This window comes from Sphaeramia orbicularis, chromosome 7 (genome assembly GCF_902148855.1).
Source record: "Sphaeramia orbicularis chromosome 7, fSphaOr1.1, whole genome shotgun sequence".
NCBI lineage: Eukaryota > Metazoa > Chordata > Actinopteri > Kurtiformes > Apogonidae > Sphaeramia > Sphaeramia orbicularis.
The window spans coordinates 12,148,190-12,175,091 of NC_043963.1; the positions used below are offsets into that span (position 1 = coordinate 12,148,190).

Here is a 26,902-nt window from a genome sequence, read left to right on the forward strand (position 1 = left end):
TGAATTAAGCCAAAAAAAAAAAAAAAAAAAAAAAAATCAATTAAGTAAAAAAAATCTTGAATTAAGCCAAAAAAAAAAAAAATCTTCAATTAGGTAAAAAAAATAAAAAAATTCAATTAAGCCAAAAAAAATCTCAAATTTAGCAAAAAATCTTGAATTAAGCAAAACAAGTCTTCAGTTAAGTAAAACAAAAAAAAAAAAGATTGAATTAAGCAAAAAAAAATCTTCAATTAAGTAAAAAAACATCTTCAATTAAGCCGAAAAAAAAAAAAAAAATGATTTGGACAACCTGGACTGTTCAGGTTCATTTTTGCACTTTCATCCCGCGGGGCTGGAATGGAACCTTTGGTGGGCCGGATTTGGCCCCCGGGCCGCATGTTTGACACCTGTGATGGAAACTGTTTACTGTAATAGCTGTAACGGCAACTTATCTGATGTAAGCAGATGTTTGAAGAAAGGGGCAGGTATTATAAGTTTTCTTCATCCTGCTCCTTTCTAATCAGATAGATAGATTTAGATTGGAATGAATAAATCAATTAAAAACAACAAAATACATGAATTAGTGCTGCCTTCTAGGTTTCAGAGCGAATAACGCGGGAATAAAAAGTGATCTAGAGCTGCATCTGTATCTGATTAACACCCCCTTTTAGTGTAAAACGCACTGGGTTGTGTTTTAAATTCTAAACGCATGTATTCCTGAAAACTGTCGATGAATTAATGTGCAACACAAGAGCTGCTTTTGGAGCTTTTTCGAGGAATTACGTCAAGGGTTTGTGTGTTCTGAGGCTAGATACAAAACAGACCTTGTTAAAAAAAAAAAAAAAAAAAAAAGCACATGAAAGAGGAATAGTTTTACATCTTCCCTTCCTCATAAATGTTATGGCCATATGCTTGTGCAATCCAATTGGCTGACCCCCCCCCCCCCAGCCTTATATCACCATACCAACCCCCCAACATCTGCACCCTATGGAAATCAGGTATTGTTCCAAATATGGCCAGCTCTTTTTTTTTTTTTTTTTGCATTAGATCCGATGCCCCCCGCCTCATCCTGTGGAAGCCCCACCCATCCCATTAGCAGGGATTTTCCATCCAATCCATCATCAGTTTTAGCCGGGGCCTGTGTGTCATAAGCGTTACCTTGGAAACCAGACTGGCTCGGTACGCGGCCAGGGCTTTCAGGTACTCTTTCTTGGCAGCCTCGGTTTTCCTCTTGTACCCCTGCAAAGACAGAAAAAAAAAAAAAAAAATCAAAACAAGAGGCATGGGGGTGAGAGGAGAGGTCGACATACTCATAACACACGTCTGTCGCTCGGTGCACACGCATTCTCACGCAAACACTTTCTTAAACACAAGGCGCGCTCACACTCACGTACACACATCCTTAATGTTTCGCTTTCCATCAGAGCCAATGGTACAGAACACCTCTATTTCCTCATCACAGCACTAATACTCCCTCATCTCAATGTGTCTCCCTCTATTGTAGCAACACATCATTTCCATTTCAATCCACCTAGAGAAATGAACTGGAACTTCTTTCTCTCTCTCCTTTTAGCTCCACAGTAACACTCCTATCAGCATACCAACATTAGCGATACACCACAATGGTTGTTGTCATTTGGCACATTAGGATGCAATCCCCCCGCCTGCGTACGAGTTTTGTTTGAAACTGCTCTCCAATATTGTTACAGTGATGTACTGTTGTCATACAAGTAACTGCTGCTGCCGCCGCTGCTGTGTTTGGATGAACAGAGTGTGTTTGCATTACGAGTGAGGGTTTATAAGTACATATGGAGGTGTGCCTGTGTGTTTGGATGTGTTTGCACGCGAGCGTTCACCAGTGTGTGAGGCAAAACAAGGAAATGATGTTCCACAGTGTGTCTGGAAATGATGCTTTTAACCATAAGTGCAAAAAAATAAAAAGGAAAATAGAAAAATAACATGGAAAACGGAAAAAAGGTTTTGTTTTTGTTGAGTTATCGTAACTTTGGGTTGTTCATGAGTTTCTATTTAGTCTATTTTGGAGGTATTAGAGGAGATTGCATTTAGTTTAACCTCCTGAGACCCAGTAATGCATTACTGTCCTCTAAAGGGAACTAGACCTCATAACATAAAATAAAAAAAAAAACACTGTCTATTGCAAATGACATTCCATTAAAAAAAAAAAAAAAAAAAATACAGGTGAAAAAATGGTTGCACCATGCTCTTTCCAATCAAGGCAATTATTTAATGTAAAAAAGCTAAAAAAAAAAAAAGAAAAAGAAAAAAAGCTTGATTTATAGAATTTGTTAGGAAAAAACAAGGCATAAGATACTCTGATACTTTACATAAACTACTACTTGTACTACTCTTTAATATCTAGAAAAGATGATGTTCCAGTGTGTCTGGAAATGATGCTATTAACTGTAAGTGCAAAAAAATAAAAAGGAAAATAGAAAAATAACATGGAAAACGGAAAAAAGGTTTTGTTTTTGTTGAGTTATCGTAACTTTGGGTTGTTCATGAGTTTCTATTTAGTCTATTTTGGAGGTATTCCAGGAGATTGCATTTAGTTTAACCTCCTGAGATCCAGTAATGCATTACTGTCCTCTAAAGGGAACTAGACCTCATAACATAAAATAAAAAAAAAAAAACACTGTCTATTGCAAATAACATTCCATTAAAAAAATAAATAAACAAAATACAGGTGAAAAAATGGTTGCACCATGCTCTTTCCAATCAAGGCAATTATTTAATGTAAAAAAGCTAAAAAAAAAAAAAAAAAAAGAAAAAAAGCTTGATTTATAGAATTTGTTAGGAAAAAACAAGGCATAAGATACTCTGATACTTTACATAAACTACTACTTGTACTACTCTTTAATATCTAGAAAAGATGATGTTCTAGTGTGTCTGGAAATGATGCTATTAACCGTAAGTGCGAAAAAATAAAAAGGAAAATAGAAAAATAACATGGAAAACGGAAAAAAGGTTTTGTTTTTGTTGAGTTATCGTAACTTTGGGTTGTTCATGAGTTTCTATTTAGTCTATTTTGGAGGTATTTGAGGAGATTGCATTTAGTTTAACCTCCTGAGACCCAGTAATGCATTACTGTCCTCTAAAGGGAACTAGACCTCATAACATAAAATAAAAAAAACACTGTCTATTGCAAATGACATTCCATTTAGAAAAAAATAAACAAATTCAGGTGAAAAAACATCATGCTCTTTCCAATCAAGGCAATTATTTAATGTAAAAAAGCTAAAAAAAAAAAAAAAAAAGCTTGATTCATAGAATTCAGTAAAAAAACAAAGTATTAGATACTCAAAGGCACTTTACATAAACTACTACTTGTACTACTTTTTAGTATGTAGAAAAGATGACGTTCCACAGTGTGTCTGGAAATGATGCTATTAACTATAAGTGCAAAAAAATAAAAAGGAAAATAGAAAAATAACATGGAAAACGGAAAAAAGGTTTTGTTTTTGTTGAGTTATTGTAACTTTGGGATGTTCATTAGTTTCTATTTAGTCTATTTTGGAGGTATTAGAGGAGATTGCATTTAGTTTAACCTCCTGAGACCCAGTAATGCATTACTGTCCTCTAAAGGGAACTAGACCTCATAACATAAAAAAACACTGTCTATTGCAAATGACATTGCATTTAAAAAAAAAAAAAAAAAAAAAAAAAAAAAAATCATGTGAAAAAACTGTTGCATCATGTTCTTTACAATCAAGGCAAATACTGAATGTAAAAAAGCTTAAAAAAAAAAAAAAGCTTGCTTTATAGAATTCAGTAGGGAAAAACAAATCACTAGATACTCAAAGACACTTTACATAAACTACTACTTGTACTACTTTTTAGTATGTAGAAAAGATGATGTTCCAGTGTGTCTGGAAATGATGCTATTAACTATAAGTGCAAAAAATAAAATGGAAAACAGGGAAAAAAAAGGTTTTGTTTTTGTTGAGTTATCATAACTTTAGGATGTTCATTAGTTTCTATTTAGTCTATTTTGGAGGTATTTGAGGAGATTGCATTTAGTTTAACCTCCTGAGACCCAGCAATGTATTATTATCCTCTAAAAGGAACTAGACCTCATAACATAAAAAAACACTGCCTACGGCAAACAACATTCCCTTTAGAAAAATTAACAAAATGAAAAAACTGTTGCATCATGCCGTTTCCAATCAAGGCAATTATTTAATGTAAAAAAGCTAAAAAAAAAAAAAAAAAAAAAAAAGCTTGATTTATAGAATTCAGTAGGAAAAACAATGCATTACATCAAATTATATCGATCTTTGGAGACAGTCTTTTTCATTGCTGATCCAACCTTCTGGAAGTCTCATGAATGATGAAAAAACCTGTTTCCTGTTTCCTCCTACTGCCATGATCCTGTATTTTCTACAAGTAGTTGTTTATATAAGTGTCTTTGAGTATCTAGAAAAGATGATGTTCCACAACGTGTCTGGAAATGATGCAATTAACTATAAGTGCAAAAAATAAAATGGAAAATCAGAAAAAAAAGGTTTTGTTTTTGTTGAGTTATCATAACTTTGGGATGTTCATTAGTTTCTGTTTAGTCTATTTTGGAGGTATTAGAGGAGATTGCATTTAGTTTAACCTCCTGAGACCCAGTAATGCATCACTGTCCTCTAAAGGGAACTAGACCTCATAACATAAAAAAAAAAACAAAACTGTCTATTGCAAATGACATTCCATTTAAAAAATAAACAAAATACATGTGAAAAAACAGTTGCATCATGTTTTCCAATCAAGGCAAATATTTAATGTAAAAAAGCTAAAAAAAAAAAAGAAAAAAAAAGCTTGATTTACAGAATTTGTTAGGAAAAAACAAGGCATAAGATACTCAAAGACACTTTACATAAACCACTACTTGTACTACTTTTTAGTATCTAAAAAAGATGATGTTCCAGTGTGTCTGGAAATGATGCTATTAACTGTAAGTGCAAAAAAAATGGAAAACAGAAAAAGGTTTTGTTTTTGTTGAGTTATCGTAACTTTGGGTTGTTCATTAGTTTCTATTTAGTCTATTTTGGAGGTATTTGAGGAGATTGCATTTAGTTTAACCTCCTGAGACCCAGCAATGCATTACTGTCCTCTAAAGGGAACTAGACCTCATAACATAAAAAAACACTGCCTACGGCAAACAACATTCCCTTTAGAAAAATTAACAAAATGAAAAAACTGTTGCATCATGCCGTTTCAGATCAAGGCAATTATTTAATGTAAAAAAAAAACCTAAAAAAGCTTGATTTGTAGAATTTGGTGGGAAAAAACAAAGCATTACATCAAATTATAGATTTATTATGTCTGGAAATGATGCTATTAACTATATGTGCATAAAATACAATGGAAAACAAAAAAAAAAGGTTTTGTTTTTGTTGAGTTATCATAACTTTGGGTTGGTCATTAGTTTCTCTTTAGTCTATTTTGGAGGTATTCAAGGAGATTGCATTTAGTTTAACCTCCTGAGACCCAGTAATGCATTATCACCCTCTAAAGGGAACTAGACCTCATAACTTTAAAAAAAAAAACAAAACAAAACACTGTCTACTGCAAAGAACATTCCATCAGAAAAATAAAACTGTTGCATCATGCCGCTTCCAATCAAGGCAATTATTTATATATATACAGTACAGGCCAAAAGTTTGGACACACCTTCTCATTCTTTGCATTTTCTTTATTTTCATGACTATTTTCATTGTAGATTCTCACTGAAGGCATCAAAACTATGAATGAACACATGTGGAATTATGTACTTAACAAAAAAGTGTGAAATAACTGAAAACATCTCTTATATTGTAGTTTCTTCAAAGTAGCCACCCTTAGCTCTGATGACTGTTTTGCACACTCTTGGCATTCTCTTGATGAGCTTCCAGAGGTAGTCACCTGAAATGGTTTCCTAACAGTCTTGAAGAAGTTCCCAGAGATGCTTAGCACTTGTTGGCCCTTTTGCCTTCACTCTGCGGTCCAGCTCACCCCAAACCATCTCGATTGGGTTCAGGTCCGGTGACTGTGGAGGCCAGGTCATCTGGCGCAGCACTCCATCACTCTCCTTCTTGGTCAAATATCCCTCACACAGCCTGGAGGTGTGTTTGGGGTCATTGTCCTGTTGAAACATAAATGATGGTCCAACTAAACGCAAACCGGATGGAATGGCATGTCACTTCAGGATGCTGTGGTAGCCATGTTGCTTCAGGTTGCCTTCAATCTTGAATAAATCCCCAACAGCGTCACCAGCAAAGCACCCCCACAACATCACACCTCCCCCTCCATGCTTCACGGTGGGAACCAGGCATGTAGCATCCATCCGTTCACCTTTTCTGCGTCGCACAAAGACATGGCGGTTGGATCCAAAGATCTCAAATTTGGACTCATCAGACCAAAGCACAGATTTCCACTGGTCTAATGTCCATTCCTTGGGTTTCTTGGCCCAAATAAATCTCTTCTGTTTGTTGCCTCTCCTGAGCAGTGGTTTCCTAGCAGCTGTTTGACCATGAAGGCCTGATTCACGCAGTCTCCTCTTAACAGTTGTTGTAGAGATGTGTCTGCTGCTAGAGCTCTGTGTGGTATTCATCTGGTCTCTAATCTGAGCTGCTGTTAATTTGCGATTTCTGAGGCTGGTGACTCAGATGAATTTATCTTCAGCATCAGAGGTGACTCTTGGTCTTCCTTTCCTGGGGCGGTCCTCATGTGAGCCAGTTTCGTTGGAGCGCTTGATGGTTTTTGCGACTGCACTTGGGGACACATTCAAAGTTTTTGAAATTTTCTAGACTGACTGACCTTCATTTCTTAAAGTAATGATGGCCACTCGTTTGTCTTTACTTAGCTGATTGGTTCTCGCCATAATATGTATTCTAACAGTTGTCCAATAGGGCTGTCAGCTGTGCATCAACCTGACTTCTGCACAACACAACTGATGGTCCCAACCCCATCAATAAGGCAAGAAATTCCACTAAGTAACCCTGACAAGGCACAGCTATGAAGTGAAAACCATTTCAGGTGACTACCTCTTGATGCTCATCAAGAGAATGCCAAGGGTGTGCAAGGCAGTCATCAGAGCTAAGGGTGGCTACTTTGAAGAAACTAGAATATAAGAGATGTTTTCAGTTATTTCACACTTTTTTGTTAAGTACATAATTCCACATGTGTTCATTCATAGTTTTGATGCCTTCAGTGAGAATCTACAATGTAAATAGTCATGAAAATAAAGAAAATGCGAAGAATGAGAAGGTGTGTCCAAACTTTTGACCTGTACTGTATATAAAAAAAAAAAGCTAAAAAAGCTTGATTTATGGAATTTGGTCAGAAAAAACAAAGCATTACATCAAATTCTATATATCTTTGGAGAGCGTCTTTGACATTTTTTCTGTTTTACATTTTATCTTTTGCACCTATAGTTAATAGCATTGTAAGATCTCTGTAATTTGATGTAATGCATTGTTTTTTCCTACTAAATTCTATAAATTAAGCTTTTTTAGCTTTCTCATATTAACCTCCTGAGACTCAGAAATGCATTTTTGTCCTCTATAGAGGACGAGACCTCATAACTTTACTAAAAATAAAAATAGGACCAATGGCCCTGTAGCTTTGGGAAATGTATCCAGATGCCATTTATTATCAAACCAGTTCTGTGTATTTATTCTATTACATAAATAGCCCATGTTTTGGTCATATTCCAATCAGATGTGTAAAAAATTCAAATTCCAACTTGATATCATTGATACTGATTTATTGAATCAATCCATTTCCTATCTCTTATAATGGGGAAATTTTTCTAAGTTGCACCAAATCCAGAATCAGATCCGGATTGAAATAATTTCAATACCTTGTGTTGACATCATCTTACAGAAGCTGTATACCAAGTTTGAAGTCAATCAGAACTGGAGTTTGGGAGAAAAAGACATTTGAAATTTTTTCCCCATAAGAGCCCATGTTAAATTTTCCATAAGTTTCCGGATCCAGAAGAAGATCCTGATCAGCATGTGGCCATTATGTTTTGGTCATCTCCTCATCAGGGCTGGACTGTAGAAATTTACACTGGATATCATTTATATTTATGCAGTTATTGCATCGATCCACTTCCTATCTCTTATAATAGGGAAATTTTTCAAAGTGGCATCAAATCCAGAATCAGATCCGGATCCAAATAATTTCACTAACTTTTGTTTACATCATTATAAAGAAGCTGTATACCAAGTTTGAAGTCAATCGGAATTGTAGTTTCGGAGAAGAAGACGATTGAAATTTTTGTAACGGACGCCAGACACCGCCGGACGCTGCATGACGACAATAGCTTATGGCCTGTCAGACGGTAAGCTAAAAACAAACAAACAAAAAAACCCCACTGTCTACTGTAAAGGACATTCCATTTAAAAAAAAATGAACAAAATACATGTGAAAAAACTGTCGCATCATGCAGTTTCCAATCAAGGCAATTATTTAATGTAAAAAAACTAAAAAAAAAGAAAAAAAAGCTTGATTTATAGAATTCGGTAGAAAAAAAAACCAATGCATTACATCAAATTACAGATATGTTCGGAGACTGTCTTTTTCATTGCTGATCCGACCTTCTGGAAGTCTCATGAAAGACAAAATATCTGTTTCCTGTTTCTCCTACTGTCATGATCCTGTATTTTCTACAAGTAGTTATTTATGTAAAGTGTCTTTGAGTATCCAGAAAAGATGATGTTCCAGTGTGTCTGGGAATGATACTATTAACTAGAAGTGCAAAAGATAAAATGCAAAACAGAAAAAACAGTTTTATTTTTGCTGGAGCTATCGTAACTTTGCGATGTTCATTAGTTCAGTCTTTCAAGCATGGTTCTGGATTTCATTTGTACTTTGTTTTATGAGGCATTTTTACTTCTATTGTGAGATTTTATTTACTTTACGTATTAGTTTCAGTTTTTCTGCACTGATTTATAGAATCTGGTAAGACAAAACAAAGCATTGCATCCCATTATAGTCACATACAGTTAGTTTGTTGTTTAAGTTCATATTTATTAATTACATTGATGTTCAACGATCCAGCTTCATTTATTTATTACTATAACTGAGCTGTTCAGTTCAACAGTAATCAGATGTATAATAAAATAACAGATAACTGTTTTTTTTTGGAGTGGAGAAGATGAAATTGGTCGATTATTTGACAATTAATTAATCAAATTTTTCCTGTTTTACACTATCATTATTATACTAGGCCTTAAAAATACATTATCACTGGACAAATATGACTTATACACCATTGTTTTTTAAAAGTCCCATGTATTTGCAAATACATATTCTTTATTCTTCTTCTTATTTTATTCTTAAACATCTTGCAATAGTATTGTTTTGGAAAATTAAGCAGATTTCAATTTACTGAAGTTGATTTACATTAGTCTTTGTATTTATTTTTTGTGTTTGTGGAAACTGTCAACTCTATTTATATTGAGATTAGTCCTCCACTGCTGGTTTTTGTCTCTGTTCTCATTAACTCTAATGACTCTAAAAATAACAGTTATAGCCCAGTTCAAGCACTTCTAAAAACAAGATGAGACTCTGGTTTGCACTTGAACCACATCTTTCATACATAAACAGGTTGCACTAGCTTGGCTGTTAGCAGTAAACTGGTTAGCACCTTAACTAACACAACCAGTTTCTGTTTTCTTACACATGGGTAGTGAAGTTCTTTAATGTAATATGCATACAGTCACGGAAAAAATTTCTTAGTTCACCCTTGTTTTCTTCAATTTCTTGTTCATTTTAACACCTGGTACAACTAAAGGTACATTTGTTTGGACAAATATAATGATATCAACAAAAAATAGCTCATAGTAGTTTCATTTCAGAGCTAATATCTATCCATTTTCTACGGTTTTCTTGATAACAACCAAAATCACTTCAGTTCTTCCATCAATATCTACACTCCAAACAGTGCTTTTAGGTATTCCATGTTTTCTTTTCTGTCTGTTTTAGTCACATGATACACACAGGAGTTAGTACTTGATTGCATAACCATTGTTTTTGATTACTTTTGAGGGTCTAATAATTTTTTCCACGACTGTATACACATATACATACTATACATCCACCATCTACAATTTTACATGATACTAACCCATAGAGACCCAGTGCTGCTTGTGTGGCAGTTTTCATATGATTTTTTCCTCTAAATTTACCATTTCTGAAGTGATTTATCACCATTTATTATAATTGTATGTATTGTGGTCTTTATGGGTTAAATGTACCTGCTGCAATTAAACAGTTGTGGAAAAAATTATTAGACCACCTCTTGTTTTCTTCAATTTCTTGTTCGTTTTAATGCCAGGTACAACTAAAGGCACATTTGTTTGGACAAATATAATGATAAGAACAAAAATAGCTCATAGTAGTTTAATTTCAGAGGTGATATTTATCCATTTTCCATGTTTTTCTTGATAAGAACCAAAATCACTTCAGTTCTTACATCAATATCTACACTCTAAACATTGCTTTTAGGCATTCCATGTTTTTTGTTTTCTGTCTGTTTTAGTCACAAGATACACTCAGGAGTTCGTACTTGATTGCATAACCATTGTTTTTGATGACTTTTGATGGTCTAATCACTTTTTCCGTGACTGTATTTGACACAGTCATGATTATTTTTGCAATATCATGGTTGCATTGGTCTGCAATTTACGGAAATCATTTGCTTCAGCAACACAATGTGCAATGATGTACAATTGATGGTCTAATAATTTTTTCCGCAACTGGATATTCCAAAAATCATGCACTTATTATTGTACCCATTACTGTACTTTTTTATATATGGTCTTTTTTAACTGAGTCTATAATAAATATTCAATAGATTGCTTGATATAATTGGTTATTAGTGACTAAAAGTGGCTTTTTTTAGACTCTTTCACTGAGGTTTTAGGTGAAAACAAGCACCTGTTTGACACATGTTAGTTTAAAGTGGATTTAGCAGCAACAAAAAAATTGGTCAGGAAAGAAAAATCAGCTGCCAAAAGATATACAGAAAAAAAAAAGCCTTAAACAATTTTACTTTTGAGCTGGAATCCCGTTATTTGTTCAGGGGACACTTTTCCAGATTCCTGTGGTCTAATAATTTTTTCTGCAACTGTACGTCTGTATGTATGTAAGTATACATATATCCTTTACGAATACTTTTAATAAATATACTACTTTTACTCTCATTTTAACTTAGAATTAGATTTTTTCTTTTAATCTATTCTTGTATTTTATTCTTTTATTTGGGTTTTATTTATTCTTCTGTATAGCACTGTTTTCTTTTTTGTACAGTTTCTATGTCTTTAAATCTATCCTGTATTTTATTCTTCTATTTTGGTTTTAATTATTCTTCTGTACAGCACTTTGGTCCACTGCAGCTGTTTTAAAGTGCTTAACAAATAAAGTTGGATTGGATAGAATTAGTGTTTTGTAGGAATTAACATACTTATTCCACAAACCTGTCATGTAAACATAAATGATCAAAAAGGTCACAGTAATAATAATAAAAATGCACATATTCTTGCTTTTTGTGCAGAAATAGTTTCAAAATATTGCAATTACAAGCACTGAATATTGAAATTTTGTGCCTCAGAAAAGAAAATAAGCTTCATGCTCCACTGTGAATATTTGTGAATAAATAACTACGATTTCAGGATTTTCTCTGGATGTTTTGGGGGCATTTCATAATTTTTTTCAACATTGGCACATTCAGGTGGAAAGGAAAAAAGTGGCATAGTTTAATAACAATGTATTTCAGATGCTCCAAACCGAGAAAATTACTCAGTATTGAGTCAAACATCTCGTCCCCAAAGGGTTGCTAACAGTAAAAGAGGTCTTCTCTCGCAGTTGAATACCTTCAAGGCAAACATCATAACCTCCGATAACTCGTGATTAACACTTCCCATCTATTATGTTGTTAAACAGCAACAAAAACACTAGACTGGTCTTTCAGGATCGCCAAGATGCCCTTCAGCACCATCCAAGGACGAAGCACGGGGCGGAGGGGCATCACTAATTCTGTATTCGAGGCAGGATCAAAATAGCAGGCGAGAGATATAAATAAAGACAGTGGAAATGAGAACTTCACACATCCCTGCTTGTCAGAGGGCCAATGAAGATACATGGAGTGGATGCATCAGCGACGGAGGCTGGAGGAGCACAGGAAGTGTGGACGCTACCTGAGTCGGAAGATTAGTGGGAGTTTCACTTTGGCAAAGACGATGATTTCGACTTTTTGTGTTATATTTATTTACAAAACCCTTTTCTTTTTTCTTTTTTTTTTTTTTAATGGACACTGAATCCGAGGAAAGAAAACTAAACAAAACACTGGAAACTGCAGCATCAGAGCCAGAACCAGAACCACCAGGCTCAGAAACAGCTGCTACCCGGACCCCGTAAGACCGTACAACTCAAACCAGAACTGAACCAGAACCCACTCTGGTGCCGCTCATCGTGTACAAATATAATAACATGACAACAACTTTTATGGGTATTCCTTGATTTTATTGGCTATTTTAGAATTTCATATTTTATATTTTTGCATTTTCTTTTCTTTTTGTGTGTTGCCATCTTACGTCTGTTAATCTGTAAAGCATTTTGTATTTTTTTGTGTTGCTGTCTTGTATCTTTTTAATCCAGAGGTTCCCAAAATTTTTTGGCACCTGACATCAGAAATTTTTGGCGACCCCAGACATTCAAAATGGAGTCTTTTTTTTTTTTGGCTAAAATTAATTTGTTTTTGACCATGTAATAGCTTGCTATACTATGTTGCAAACAAATGTTAATTTTAGACACATTTAGTCTATATAATGTATATTATTATGGACGGAGGCAGTAAATCCAGGTGTAGATTACTGCACAAAGTGAGAATTTGATTTTCCTTGGTCAGGATATGTACAGTTAGTCCAGCTTGGATTTACAAGGCTGACAATTAATACTGAACAAACAAGAACTCAAACTATGAATTATGAAAGAGCTGCAGCATCTGAAACTGACCACAGTGAACATGTGGCAGATAAACAGAACCACAGTGCTTCAGTTTCAGCTTCACAGTTTGTCATGTCTTTTATGGATTGGGATTGTCTCTGTCAACTCAATATATATTTCTTATTAGTAAGTTTTTTATTTTTATCAATTACAAGAAATTTCAGGTGACCCCATTTCAATTCCAGGTGACCCCACGTGGGGTCCCGACCCCCAGGTTAAAAACACTGCTTTAATCTGTAAAGCACTTTGTGAGGTTTCTGTGACAAGTGCTATTAAATAAATAAATTTTACATACTTACTTTTACTTACTTACAACATAACTATGCAATCTACTTACACAATATAAATAGCAATTACGATAATATAATGTGCAACAATCTGTTTACATTTCAGTCATTTCTCCTTCTCTTCTATGTTGACTTATTATTATTATTATTATTATTATTATTATTATTATTATTATTATTATTATTATTACTATTTGCACTTTGCTTTGTTGTTTTCTATTTCTACTTTAACCTCAGGTATGGTTTTGTTGTGCATGTTTGTGGATAAGAGTTTCACAGCTTTATCTTTAAAAAAAAAAAAAAAAAAAACTCCAAAGGACATTCAGAGAAAAAAAAAAAAAGAAAATGTATCTGAAAAAATGCAGCAGTCTCAGTCTAGACAATTTTTTCATAAAAAAATCTGACATTTTTATTCCCATGGGTCTCAGGAGGTTAAATGTGTGTGCTCTGTTTTATTTTTCTGTTTTAAATATGTGTGTTTTTAAATATTCATCTAATTTCACTATCGATCCTGTCGATTGTAATTTCCTTCATCGTACCAGTGCTGAATGACAATAAAGAACCTTAAATCTTGAAATAACTTGATCTCCGTGTTTACTTTTATAACATATTTACCCACAGCTTACATCAGAATTCTAAAAACCTTTCCATGTGTGCTTTAGATTCCCCAGATCAACCGTTTCTATCCGTAAAATTCCAACTTTGTTAGTCTCCACTGTTTTACAGCTGCCGTTGTTCGGCGTCCCCCCACCCCACCCCCCTTCCCTCTGCTAGAATTAAATTTAGAAAGAAAATCATTTTAATGAGAGTCAGGGGATTGGGGATAAACGGATGGATTATCTTTAGAAAGAGAAGAACTAGCTCATTAAGGTGAGCTGTATCTTACAGCAATGTTCTGGTAATTACACAGCACATAATGCCAAAGAAAGGCCGCTTGTCTGCTGCAGCACAAACGCCATCTGCTGGTGGGAACGGGGAGTGTTTGGGCTCATTTATGTGCATGATCATTTTGGTTTCTTTGTGTTTGCTGATGTGATGACAATGGTGCAGGGTGATTATACTCAGACAGAACTAAAACAAGCAGTGAAGATAGAATTGTGTTAAAGGAACAAAAACTACATGAAAAGTATGCAGCTAAAATTAAATGTAACTACAGATAAACTGGCTTTGTTTTAATGTTCTCTCACTGCTAATATGAGAATAAAATGGTGATTATGCAGTTTAGATTTGATGTCATGTATTCTTCATGTTACTCTGCCTTTATAACCTTATCTAACTTTCCTCATAAAAACTTGAAAATATAATAATAAAACTAAAAAAATCTACACTGGGACAAATCCTCAAAATAAAAGCAAAACTAAGAGAACAATGACCAAAACCAAACTAAATAATGATGAAAACTAGAGAAAATGTCAAAAATGTAATAACCCAACAGTTGTAGCTTAGATATTTTCATGAATTTTGTTCATTTTCATTATATTTTATTTATTTATCTAGACAGGGACAATGCACAATATACATTAACCTTTAAAAGGAGATATGTAGTATGCCAGATTGTAGCACTAATGCTAATTTCCACCTGTAGTCCCTTGGCAGGTTGATGCTATCATTAAAAAAACAGACATTAATAAAAACTAAAACATACAAAAAGCAGTAAAAAATGCATTTCTATAACTCCATCTATATAAAAAAAGAATTTATTCAAATCCAACCATTCACTCTTATTCGTTCCATTGCAGTCTGTCAAACACACTTTAAGCATGTGTCTAACAAATTGTACAAACAACATGTTTAAATCTATACATTGTGACATGTTTTGCCTGAGAGCAAAGCACTGCGTAGAAAATTCTGCTTAAATACATAACATTTAATCATAGATCGTCATCGGCAAATAAAGACAGAACATATCAGATTGTGCCGACACTTTCCTGTTACAATACAACATTTTAAAGGGGTTCTATGTGGTATTGTTATTTCAGACTCTTACCAGCAGGGGGAGTCTGGTACCAGAACACACTTACAACTACCAAAACCACCACCAAATCAACTCAAAATAAAGTATAAAACTCATTGTTTACACGTATTTGTATTATAGTATTATCAAATTTTATTAATCAAACTCATTTTTTTTATATTTCTTATGCTGCTTTCATCAGATTTTAATTTGTCTTTGTTTTTATGATGGTTGTATTTTGTTTGTAGCTCGCTTTGCACCATGTGTTATCACTGTTTTTATTTACTCATTTACTTATTTAATTCCTTGCTTTATGATTCATGTACGACACTTTGGCCAGCTGTAAAGTTCTTAAAGTGCTTTATAAATAAAGCTGGTATGGTATGGTATGGTAGACGCTTATTTTGTCGGTCATAATAACAGAGTCTTATAATATTCACATGCTGCATCAGCTGATAGTTTACATTATAACTCTGTTAGCTTAGCTCTGTTAGCTTAGCTGTGTTAGTTTAGCTTTATATTGAGACAGAAAACAGCCACAGTAAAACCTTAAATCACCTCTGTTTTCTGTATGTTTGTGTTGTCAGTAACTGAACTAAAAATCTGTCTGAAATCCAACTAACATGGCCAGAACTGTCACGGTTTAGTCTGAACCGTGGATCAACTAACGGCGACCTAGCAAAGATAATAACATCCTATAATAACTTTAAACCTTCATAAGCCACAGAATCATGTAGAAGAAATGCTGCCATTTTAGCATCGAACTCCATTCTTTTCATTTAAAGCTAAAAACAGCTTTTATTTTTGTCACTTTTTTTCTTTGACTCTAAAAGCTGTTTCTTTATGGTTCTCATCAGATCTGGTCACTTTCTGATGCTTTGGTCAAAGGTCTTGTGGTGTTAGTTATCTTTACCATGGGTAGAATGACTCACTACTCCCTCTAGTGGTCACATAAATCTCTTCACAGCTCTTTATTCTAAACACTAATGATGATTTTGGTTGATTTTTTAAAGTAGAAACACTCCATACAGCCCCTTTAAAGCCTTAGTTTTGTGTGTCTTAATCAGGGGTGTAAGAAAATATTGGTATTGCAATATATTCACAATACTGTATCGATATTAAAAAGTACTGTATCAATATTTTTAGGTATATATTCAAATGCAGATATGGCAGAGGTTTGTTTTTGCTTTTTGTTTTTTTAAGCACTTTTATTTCTATATTCACACAGGTATTTTGTTCTATTGTTTGTGTATTACAAAAGTAGTATTGTGATACTGCAGGTCAGAAGTGTAGTTTTTTTTAAATTGATAACACTGTTTTGTTGAATAATGGATAATTCAAGCATCCTAAAAGCACTTTTTACTGTATGAAAGAGGCAAACGCTAGTGTTTTTTTTGGAATTGCACAAAAATAATGTTCTGATGTTGGATGATTCAGGGACTGAACACTATATTGTCTTTTCGCAACAGAATACGAACATTTAAGCAGGATCTTAAACTGTCAAAATATTATTAATCCATTTATTTGTGTGTTTTTTTGTTCAGGTAAAGCCACATGTTAAAACTTTATTTATCCAAATCAAGGTTATTATCGAAAACGAATGAAATGACGAAAACTAGAATTGTAAAAACATTTTCGTTAACTGAAATAAATAAAAACTATAATTAAAAGAAAAAAAAACATAACTGAAACTGTATTGTGTGTTTACAAAACTAACTAAAACAGATAAAAATTCATGATAAAATTCCCTTTGTTTTCGTCTTTGTCAATGTCGGACTGATATGAAATCGATTTATTTCCCTCAAGCAATTTTAGCTGCTGGCACCATATGATATTTAACGGTCCGTCACTTCTCGTTACTTGTGGTTTAGAGTCGTCTTTTCGTCCCCCACTCTACCTGGAAACATGGAGACTAAAGCTGGGAGAAAGCAGCAGAGTCCTGTCTGGGATTTATTTGAATACGACGAAGAAGAAGAAAAAAGATATGAAAAAACCTAAAACTAAACTAAAACTAAGCATTTAGAAAATAACAAAAACTAATAAAAACTAGCAAACCTGCTCTAAAAACTAATTAAAATGAACTGTATTAGAGAAAAAAAAGTCAAAACTAAATAAAACTAAACTATAATGAAAAATCCAAAACTATTAGAACCTTGATCCAAATACTGCACTATAAATTTTTCCAGGAAATAATCTTTTAATAACAGAAACAAAAAATATCGCTTTGTTAACAGTATCGTGATATATCGCGATATCATATTGTGATCCTAGTATATATATATATATATATATATATATATATATATATATATATATATATATATATATATATATATATATATATATATCGCGATATCGTATTGTGATCCTAGTATTGTGATTTGTATTGTATCGCCACATTCTCACCAATACACACCCTTAGTCTTCATATATCATACCTGTTTCTGTTCCTCTCCTAGGCTGTCCCACATGGACGCCACGATCTTGGAGACGTCCCCGAAGGTGGCGTTGGGGTTCTGGCCTTTAATGGCTGCCTGGGTGTCTCTGAAGAAGAGCGCGTAGGCCGACACGGGTTTCTGTGGCTCGTTGGGGTCTTTCTTCTTCTTCTTCTTTTGAGGTTTGGGTTTTGGCTTCATCATTTCTGCAGAGGATCGCTTCTCACTGCTTATCTGGAGTGAACAAGGCAGATACAGAGAGAACAGAGACATCGGTGGTTATAAATCAGTAGAAAATAACTCGATAACCTTCGATATGCAGTAGATGGATTTATGTATTTATGGACGTGATGGTTTAGATTAGAGTAGAATAGAATATATGTAACGGATAAGAACACAGATATAGCATAATAAGCACCAAATTAACAATAAAGATGCATAACAAATCCTCAAAATATAAATTAATAATCATCCATGTCCATAACATTAACACGACTGAATATCATCATATTTACTTGATAATACATTTCCAACAACATTTAGTTTATTTATTTATTTAACCAGATCAGTTCAGAACTGATTCTCATTTCCAATAATGACCTGGCCAAGAGGCAGCACGCAAACAAGATGAAAAACAACAACACAATAAAGTAATGACAGTCTAATTGACAAATAATAATACAAAGAACAGTGATTAAAAGTTTAATTAACTTGTCTTTTTCTTTATTACCCCGCCCCCCGAAGGGAGGCAAGGGGTACTGAGTATGCTTCGGTTTGTTTGCTTGTTTGTTAACACTCTAGTAGTAAAACTATTGGTTGAATTCATACCAAATTTGGTTAATAGATTGCAAGTGACCAAGAACAGATGTCATTACATTTTGGAAAATGAAGGTCAAAGTTACAATTTTTTTTATGAATTTTTTTTCTATCTTTTTTTCCCCATTTACTTATTATGGGCAAAATTTCAAATGACTGTAGCAACAAAACTGTTGGTTGAATTCATACCAAATTTGGCTTATAGATTGCCAGTGACCCAGAATAGATGTCATTACATTTTGGGAAAAGTAGGTCAAAGTTACAATTTTTTATGAATTTTTTTCCATCTTTTTTTTTCCCATTTACTTATAATGGGCAAAATTTCAAATGTCTGTAGCAACAAAACTATTGGGTAAATTCATACCAAATTTGGTTTATAGATTGCAAGTGACCCAGAATAGATGTCATTACATTTTGGAAAATGAAGGTCAAAGTTACAATTTTTTATGAATTTTTTTCTATCTTTTTTTTTTCCCCATTTACTTATAATGGGCAAAATTTCAAATGTCTGTAGCAACAAAACCATTGGGTGAATTCAAACCAAATTTGGTTCATAGATTGCCAGTGACCCAGAATAGATGTGATTAAATTTTGGGAAAAGTAGGTCAAAGTTAAAATTTTTTATGAATAAAAAAAAAAAAAAAATCTCCCATTTACTTACAATGGGCGAAATTTCAAATGTCTGTAGCAACAAAACTATTGGGTGAATTCATACCAAATTGGGTTTATAGATTGCCAGTTACCCACAATAGATCTGATTAAATTTGGGAAAAGTAGGTCAAAGTTCCCATTTTTTTTTTAAATTAATTTTTAAAATCTTCCCATTTACTTATAATGGGCGAAATATGTGTGAGGGGTGGGGTTTGTTGTGGCTGGCACCACTTGTTTAATTTTTGTTAATAACCATCAGAATACTGTGATGATAATATATAATAATGGGTACACCACAAAACAACAAAAAAGCACTTATCATGTCTTTAACCCTTTTGTTCAGACAATATGAGATTTATTACATTAATTTTCTGATGTTTCATAGCAGGTTTCATTCAACACATGTCAGATGTTTCTAAGTGTTTGTGCTGCTTTACACTAAGCTCACCCTAAATAGTAACTTTAAGCTTTACAACACCTTTAGCTCAGTTTTTTGTGTGTCTTTTAAGGCTGTGCACATATTTCCTGTATTTTCTTGTTGTATTTGAAGAAAGGAGTAAGAGAAATAAATATGTCTGTATATGTAGGTAGCCTAAAACCTCTGCACAGTACTGTAGATCTTAAAAATATTACCCAACTGGCACTATTACCATTTGTTTTCCAATCTATCTTATCAAAGTATGGAAGATTTTGCACATTGTGTTGCTGAAGCACATGATTTCTGTAAATTGCAGACCAATGCAACCATGATAATGCAAAATAATCATGACTGTGTCAAATACAGTCACAGAAATAATTATTAGACCATCAAAAGTCATCAAAAACAATGGTTATGCAATCAAGTTCTAACTCCTGTGTGTATCATGTGACTAAAACAGACAGAAAAGAAAACATGGAATGCCTAAAAGCACCATTTTTGTCAGTACAATGCCATAGATATTGATGTAAGAACTTAAATTATTTTGGTTATTATCAAGAAAACACGGAAAATGAATAGATATCAGCTCTGAAATTAAACTCTTACCAGCTATTTTTGTTGTTATCATTATATTTGTCCAAACAAATGTACCTTTAGTTGTACCTGGCATTAAAATGAACAAGAAATTGAAGAAAACAAGGGGTGGTCTAATATTTATTTTTCACGACTGTATAATTGCAGCAGGTATATTTAACCCATAAAGACCACAATAAATACAATTAGAATAAATGGTGATAAATCACTTCAGAAATGGTAAATTTAGAGGAAAAATCATATGGAAACTGCCACACAAGCAGCACTGGGTCTCTATGGGTTAGTATCATGTAAAATTGTAGATGGTGGATATACAGGATGTATATGTGTATACAGTCACGGAAAAAATTATTAGACCATTAAAAGTCATCAACAACAATGGTTATGCAATCAAGTACTAACTCCTGTGTGTATCATGGGACTAAAACAGACAGAAAAGAAAACATGGAATGCCTAAAAGCACTGTTTTTGTCAGTACAATGCCATAGATATTGATGTATAAACTGAAGTGATTTTGGTCATTATCAAGAAAACAAGGAAAATGGATAGATATCAGCTCTGAAATTAAACTCTTATGAGCTATTTTTGTTGTTATCGTTATATTTGTCCAAATAAATGTACCTTTAGTTGTACCAGGCATTAAAATGAACAAGAAATTGCTGAAAACAAGAGGTGGTCTAATAATTTTTTCCGTGACTGTATCTGCGATGCTGATTATTTTGACCTTGACTGGACACGCTACTCTTGACTTTCCAACTTTAACCTGATGTTCAGTGTCGATAAAAACGCCAAACAGAACATTTAACTGAACAGAGTGAACAAAAGCACAAGAGTTCTACGAAAAAAAGAAGCCGGCTTTTTCAGAGAAGAGAAAACAGATCAATTTACGGACATGGCTGAATGAAGACTAACAGGGCGTCAAGTGAAACAGGTTAGCCTCTGGGGTGTTGGGGGGGGGCACGGGGTGGAAAAAGATGTGCCAAAGATGGGATGGGCTAATTAAAATGTCACTGTGGCAGTTTCAGAAGGTTTCACAGTGGTACTACTTTATCAGTTCAACCTCTTCAGTCTTTATTTTGCCTTTTTCATGTAGATCACATAAAAATCAATTCTACTTCCTTATACCATATAGCATAAAAAAAAAGGGATTAAATCTATATTTTTCATAGGATGTTCCCAGTTGGTTTGTCAACAATAATGCACTGCAATCTCACTACATTTTCAGGAGGCAAAACTGCTCACATCTGTGTGATGTACCAGATCCAATACACATGAATACATTTTCATTTTCTGTGCAGAGCTTTGACGGAGAGTCAATTCCAGGTCACCTGATCCTGGTTGTGATTCTATATGGAAATTGCCTTCTTTGCTGAGGAGAGAACACATCAAGCACAGGAAAAAGAGGGAGAGGAAGGGAGTGGGGAGGGACGGAGGAAAAGATAAGCAGAAGGAGAAGGAGAGGGAAGAGGATGGTGAGGAAGAAGTGATGTTGATGTTGCTATTAGCATCCGCGGAACATCAGTTAACCTGATTTCATGGTCGCTATAAAGGCAGGAAAAAACAATCCAATTTCCATCCTTATAGACCGTTATAATAGAAAATATAATGACATACTGAATATATAATGATATACAGTGGCACTGTGTCAAATTCAGGATGTTTATGCACACAATTTATGACCGAAAGGTTACTCAAATGTTGATTGGGGCTCGGAGAGAAGTGAGAGTTAAATTTTTTTTCTTTATTCGGCAAAAGAGCGCCTCCATCTCAAAGGCCAAGTTCCTATTTCATCAGGTTGCATTTTAGAAATTTTAACCAGCTTTGAATGTTCCCTTTCATAATCCACTGATCCTGGGTTTCAGTGTTGAAACTCAGCAGGGGGAAGAAGAAACCATGAAAAAGATTTGTCCCTGCGCGACTATCAAACAGCAACTTGAGGACATTTAAAGACGTTCACATCCATCTAATGCATACTTATCACGGGATTAAGCAACAGCCATGTTTTCCCCCTTTAACTGTCAATTTGAAAACAGGAAATGACTGCCTTTGAAAATTGCATTGTTTCAGCAAAAGCATTCGCAGCCAAAAAAAAAAAAAAAAAAAAACACACACTGTATTCCGCGCAGCATGAAATTAACTAATCAAAATTCAAGGTCCAGGAGCACATTTGGCAGCTAAAGAAAAACTTCAAAATGGCTTTTGTGTTGTGTGGGGGGAAATGAATGGATGTTCCTATTCAGGCTGATGTGAAAGTATTGCTTGTCTATTTCACAGCTTACAGGTAATATTCATTTTTAGTGTGACTACGCCTGGTTTCATTAAAAAATAATCATCCCTCACTTTTTAGGCAATGAGGCAGAAGACAGGCATTTGAAATGACATCTGTTCCACCCAACCCTTTGAAGTGAAAATAGAATAAAGTGAAGGTAGAGCTAATGGAACGACAACACAGAGAGAGAGAAAAAAAAAAAAAAAAAAAAAGCGCTAAATAATCTCCAGGAAAAACTCACATGTATTCACACTAGTGGAAAAGGCTGTTGACACTGAGCCGCTCACAGCAACATGCAATCAACGAAGAGAAGGGGAATATTTTTTCATTTTCCCCTCTTTCTTTTCTGCTCTTACTGCACAAGATTCATGTTTGTGAACTTATAGAGGCTGACAGAGGAAGATGAAATATCAATGAAACTGAAAGACTGAGAAGAATACAGATGAAAAATGAATGAATACCGCTCAACACACCCATATATAAAAGAAAAAAAAACAAAAAAAACCCACAATAAACCCAAACTTCTCTCGCTACGGTGCATCGGTGTTATTATCTGTTTTAGATTTTGGTAGTATTACAGGAAAATCCACCTTCACATCCAGTAATGCACACTAATATGAGTCCATTTTTGGTCAACTTATTCAATATACAGTACATTTTCTGATGTTAGATTGCAAAATTTCCCAGAAAAATCCCCAAAACAGGTGGGCGTAAATGTTTCCAAATGACATCTTTTTGCCGTAAGAAGCAAAACGTGTCATTAAGTCCACACAGAAGTGAATTAAATGACAAATAATAGACGTCTCGCCCTTTTATCTGGGTTTTGGTAGACTGTTTTGTAGTGAGTGGCCAGACTTTTATGCCAGTTTTATGTCAGTAATGACTAGGAGCTGTTGTCAGTTGAGAAAAGGAGAGTCACATCCCTTATTCATAACACCAAATCTTGTAGCTGCACTGCATTCTGGTCTATTTTCTGATACTGTCAGCACAGAGATGGGTATCTGGTCCTCTACGATGGATTTTTTTTCCCTGTGTGACTGTTGAGGCAAAATGGTGAGTCTATAAAGCAGCTCTTTGATTTCGATGTGCTGACACGAAATCCTCAAGTTAACCATTTATACTTTGGACATTTATCGGCTGTAGCTACGCCGCAGATATCTGGACAGGACATGATGTTTTCAAGTCTGCATTTTAGCCATTTGTCCACAGGAATCTGGAAAAGTGTCCCCTGAACAAATGACGGGATTCCAGCTCAAAAGCGAAAATCGTTTAAGGCTTTTTTTTCCTCTCTATCTTTTGGCAGCTGATTTTTCTTTCCCCGACCGATTTTTTTTTCTTTTTGTTGCTGCTAAAACCACTTTATACTAACATGTGTCAAATAGGTGCTTGTTTTCACCTAAAATCTCAGCGAAAGAGTCTAAAAAAAAAGCAACTTTTAGTCACTAATAATCTCCATCAATCAATCTATTGAATATTTATTATAGACTCAGGTCAAAAAAAAGACCATATATAAAAAAGTACAGTAATGGGTACAATAATAAGCATGAGTTTTGGAATATACAGCTGCGGAAAAATATATTAGACCGTCAAAAGTCATAAAAAACAATTAATTACTAACTCCTGTGTGTACCATGTGACTAAAACAGACAGAAAAGAAAACATGGAATGGCTAAAAGCACTGTTTTTGTCAGTACAATGCCAAAGCAACTGATGTAAGAACTGAAGTGATTTTGGTTATTATCAAGAAAAACATGGAAAATGGATAGATACCATCTCTGAAATTAAACTCTTTTGAGCTATGTTTGTTGTTATCATTATATTTGTCCAAACAAATGTACCTTTAGTTGTACCAGGCGTTAAAATGAACAAGAAACTGAAGAAAACAAGGGGTGGTCTAATAATTTTTTTCCACGACTGTATAATTGCAGCAGGTACATTTAACCCATAAAGACCACAATAAATACAATTATAATAACTGGTGATAAATCACTTCAGAAATGGTAAATTTAGAGGAAAAAATCATATGGAAACTGCCACACAAGCAACACTGGGTCTCTATGGGTTAGTATCATGTAAAATTGTAGATGGTGGATATATAGGATGTATATGTGTATACAGTCGCGGAAAAAATTATTAGACCATTAAAAGTCACCAAAAACAATGGTTATGCAATCAAGTACTAACTCCTGTGTGTATCATGGGACTAAAACAGACAGAAAAGAATATATGGAATGCCTAAAAGCACTGTTTTTGTCAGTACAATGCCATAGATATTGATGTAAGAACTGAAGTGATTTTGGGTATTATCAAGAAAACCATGGCTGAAATTAAACTACTCTGAGCTATTTTTGTTGTTATCATTATATTTGTCCAAACAAATGTACCTTTAGTTGTACCAGACATTAAAATAAACAAGAAATTGCAGAAAACAAGGGGTGGTCTAATAATTTTTTCCGCGACTGTATAATTGCAGCAGGTACATTTAACCCATAAAGACCACAATAAATACAATTATAATAACTGGTGATAAATCACTTCAGAAATGGTAAATTTAGAGGAAAAAATCATATGGAAACTGCCACAACAGTATCACTGGGTCTTTATGGGTTAGCATCATGTAAAATTGTAGATGGTGGATATATAGTATGTATATGTGTATGTGTATACAGTCTCAGAGAAAATTATTAGACCATCAAAAGTCATCAAAAACAATAGTTATGCAATCAAGTACTAACTCCTGTGTGTATCATGTGACTAAAACAGACAGAAAAGAAAACATGGAATGCCTAAAAGCACTGTTTTTGTCAGTACAATGCCATAGATATTGATGTAAGAACTGAAGTGATTTTGGTTATTATCAAGAAAACCAAGGCTGAAATTAAACTACTATGTGCTATTTTTGTTGTTATAATCATATTTGTCCAAATAAATGTACCTTTAATTGTACCAGGCATTAAAATAAACAAGAAATTGCAGAAAACAAGGGGTGGTCTAATAATTTTTCCCACAACTATATATATGTGTGTGTTTGAATTTAAGTACATATATGTGCATGTATGTAAGGAATTAATTTCTTATTTTGCTCGGTGAGTAATTTATATACTCAATATAGAAACAAACATCAGTCATTTAGATTATTTCAATCAACAGGGATTGATAATTAATACTCATTCTATCTGAGTCGACTAAGGAAAATTAATATGAGTAGAATATCGGTTTAAATCAATAATCCAGGCAGAAAAATAGCAATGATTAACTTATGGAGAAGGGAAAGGAATAAATAATATGAACTTCCTCCCACTCCTGTTGGAATATGTAAATGAGGGCATCATGTGATTGACAGTTTCTTTCCTGGAGAATGTAGAATGTGGTGTACATTTCTTCTATTTCCACTTATTTAGAAGATTTCATTTACATATTTGCCATAAATTTCAATATCAGTCCCAGTTTGGTCTAAGTATCATGCATTTCATCGTGACTGTATGTCTCAACAGCTGGTAGTGTGCAGTACAGAACCATATAAGTTATTTTTCAGGTATTATAGAGCTAATGAAGTGCTAAAAAACATTCACGTTTTCTTCTAAACATTTCAACACAGGGACTCTTTGTTTGTGGAATGAGAGTAAAAGTTGACTTGATGAAATCCATTGCAATCAATAATGAATAAAAATACTATATGTAACAAAACTCAAGGGTTATTATTCGGAGCTGCTTTATTTAGAATTGAGGATAGTTTGTTTGAGGTCATTTTTTTAGGAGGGTGTTTTTTCGCTTTCATCTGCAGCTTGTATCAGATTACACAAACAGCTTTTTACTGAAAAACTGAAACCACATTTAGTTTTTTCCTCTTTCCCCTTAGTCAGAAGTGTGATCATGACGGCTGCATTTTATTAACCCCTGAAAAAAAATATTTGAATACTGCATATCTCTGAAAATCTTTTGACTTAACACTAACACTATAGGCAAAATAGTGATTACTGTTCCTGCTTCTCTTTGTGGATACATTTTAAATTCATTTTAGTCCAATTTATGTATATTAACATATTATATTTATGTATACTGGTCACTACAGTGGACAGCTTTTCTACAGCTGTTCTCTTTTATACTCATGGATTTTGTTGTTTGTTTGTTTTTTTGCATATATCTTTATTAAAGTTTTAACACATTACATATCTTTTCTGACATGAATTGGTAACATTGTGTAGATCTCCCTTGAGCGTAATAGTTATAGTTTTCACACAATTTCTCAGTAAACACATGTTTCTTTGTGTCAAAAATTAAACGCGTGGTGTCCAGCTGTTGTGGACATTTTTGCAACTTCATGAAAAATAGGTTCATAATAAATTTTTTTTTGTAATAATTTTTTTTAAAATGTATTTTTTAAACATTTTTATTTATTTTATTTATTTTTCATAAGAAAATTTTTCATCACATTGTTTTTTTCATGCCTAAAGAAGAATGAAAACACTCAGGAAAAAAAATCTTGATTAAGGTTCTCAT

The 26,902-nt window shown here is 33.8% G+C and overlaps 1 protein-coding gene across 2 annotated transcripts in view; it reads right to left on the reverse strand.

Annotated features, from left to right (window-relative positions):
- The window catches only part of LOC115423061 (thymocyte selection-associated high mobility group box protein TOX-like), a 239,226-nt gene that overhangs the window by 32,116 nt on the left and 180,208 nt on the right, over window positions 1-26,902 (reverse strand). For both annotated transcript variants that reach the window (XM_030139766.1, XM_030139767.1), the window contains 2 exons: window positions 17,658-17,888; window positions 1,138-1,218 (listed from right to left, as the gene is read on the reverse strand). In XM_030139766.1, the coding sequence (XP_029995626.1) occupies window positions 1,138-1,218; window positions 17,658-17,888 (312 nt within the window). The remainder of the gene's footprint in view (window positions 1-1,137; window positions 1,219-17,657; window positions 17,889-26,902) is intronic.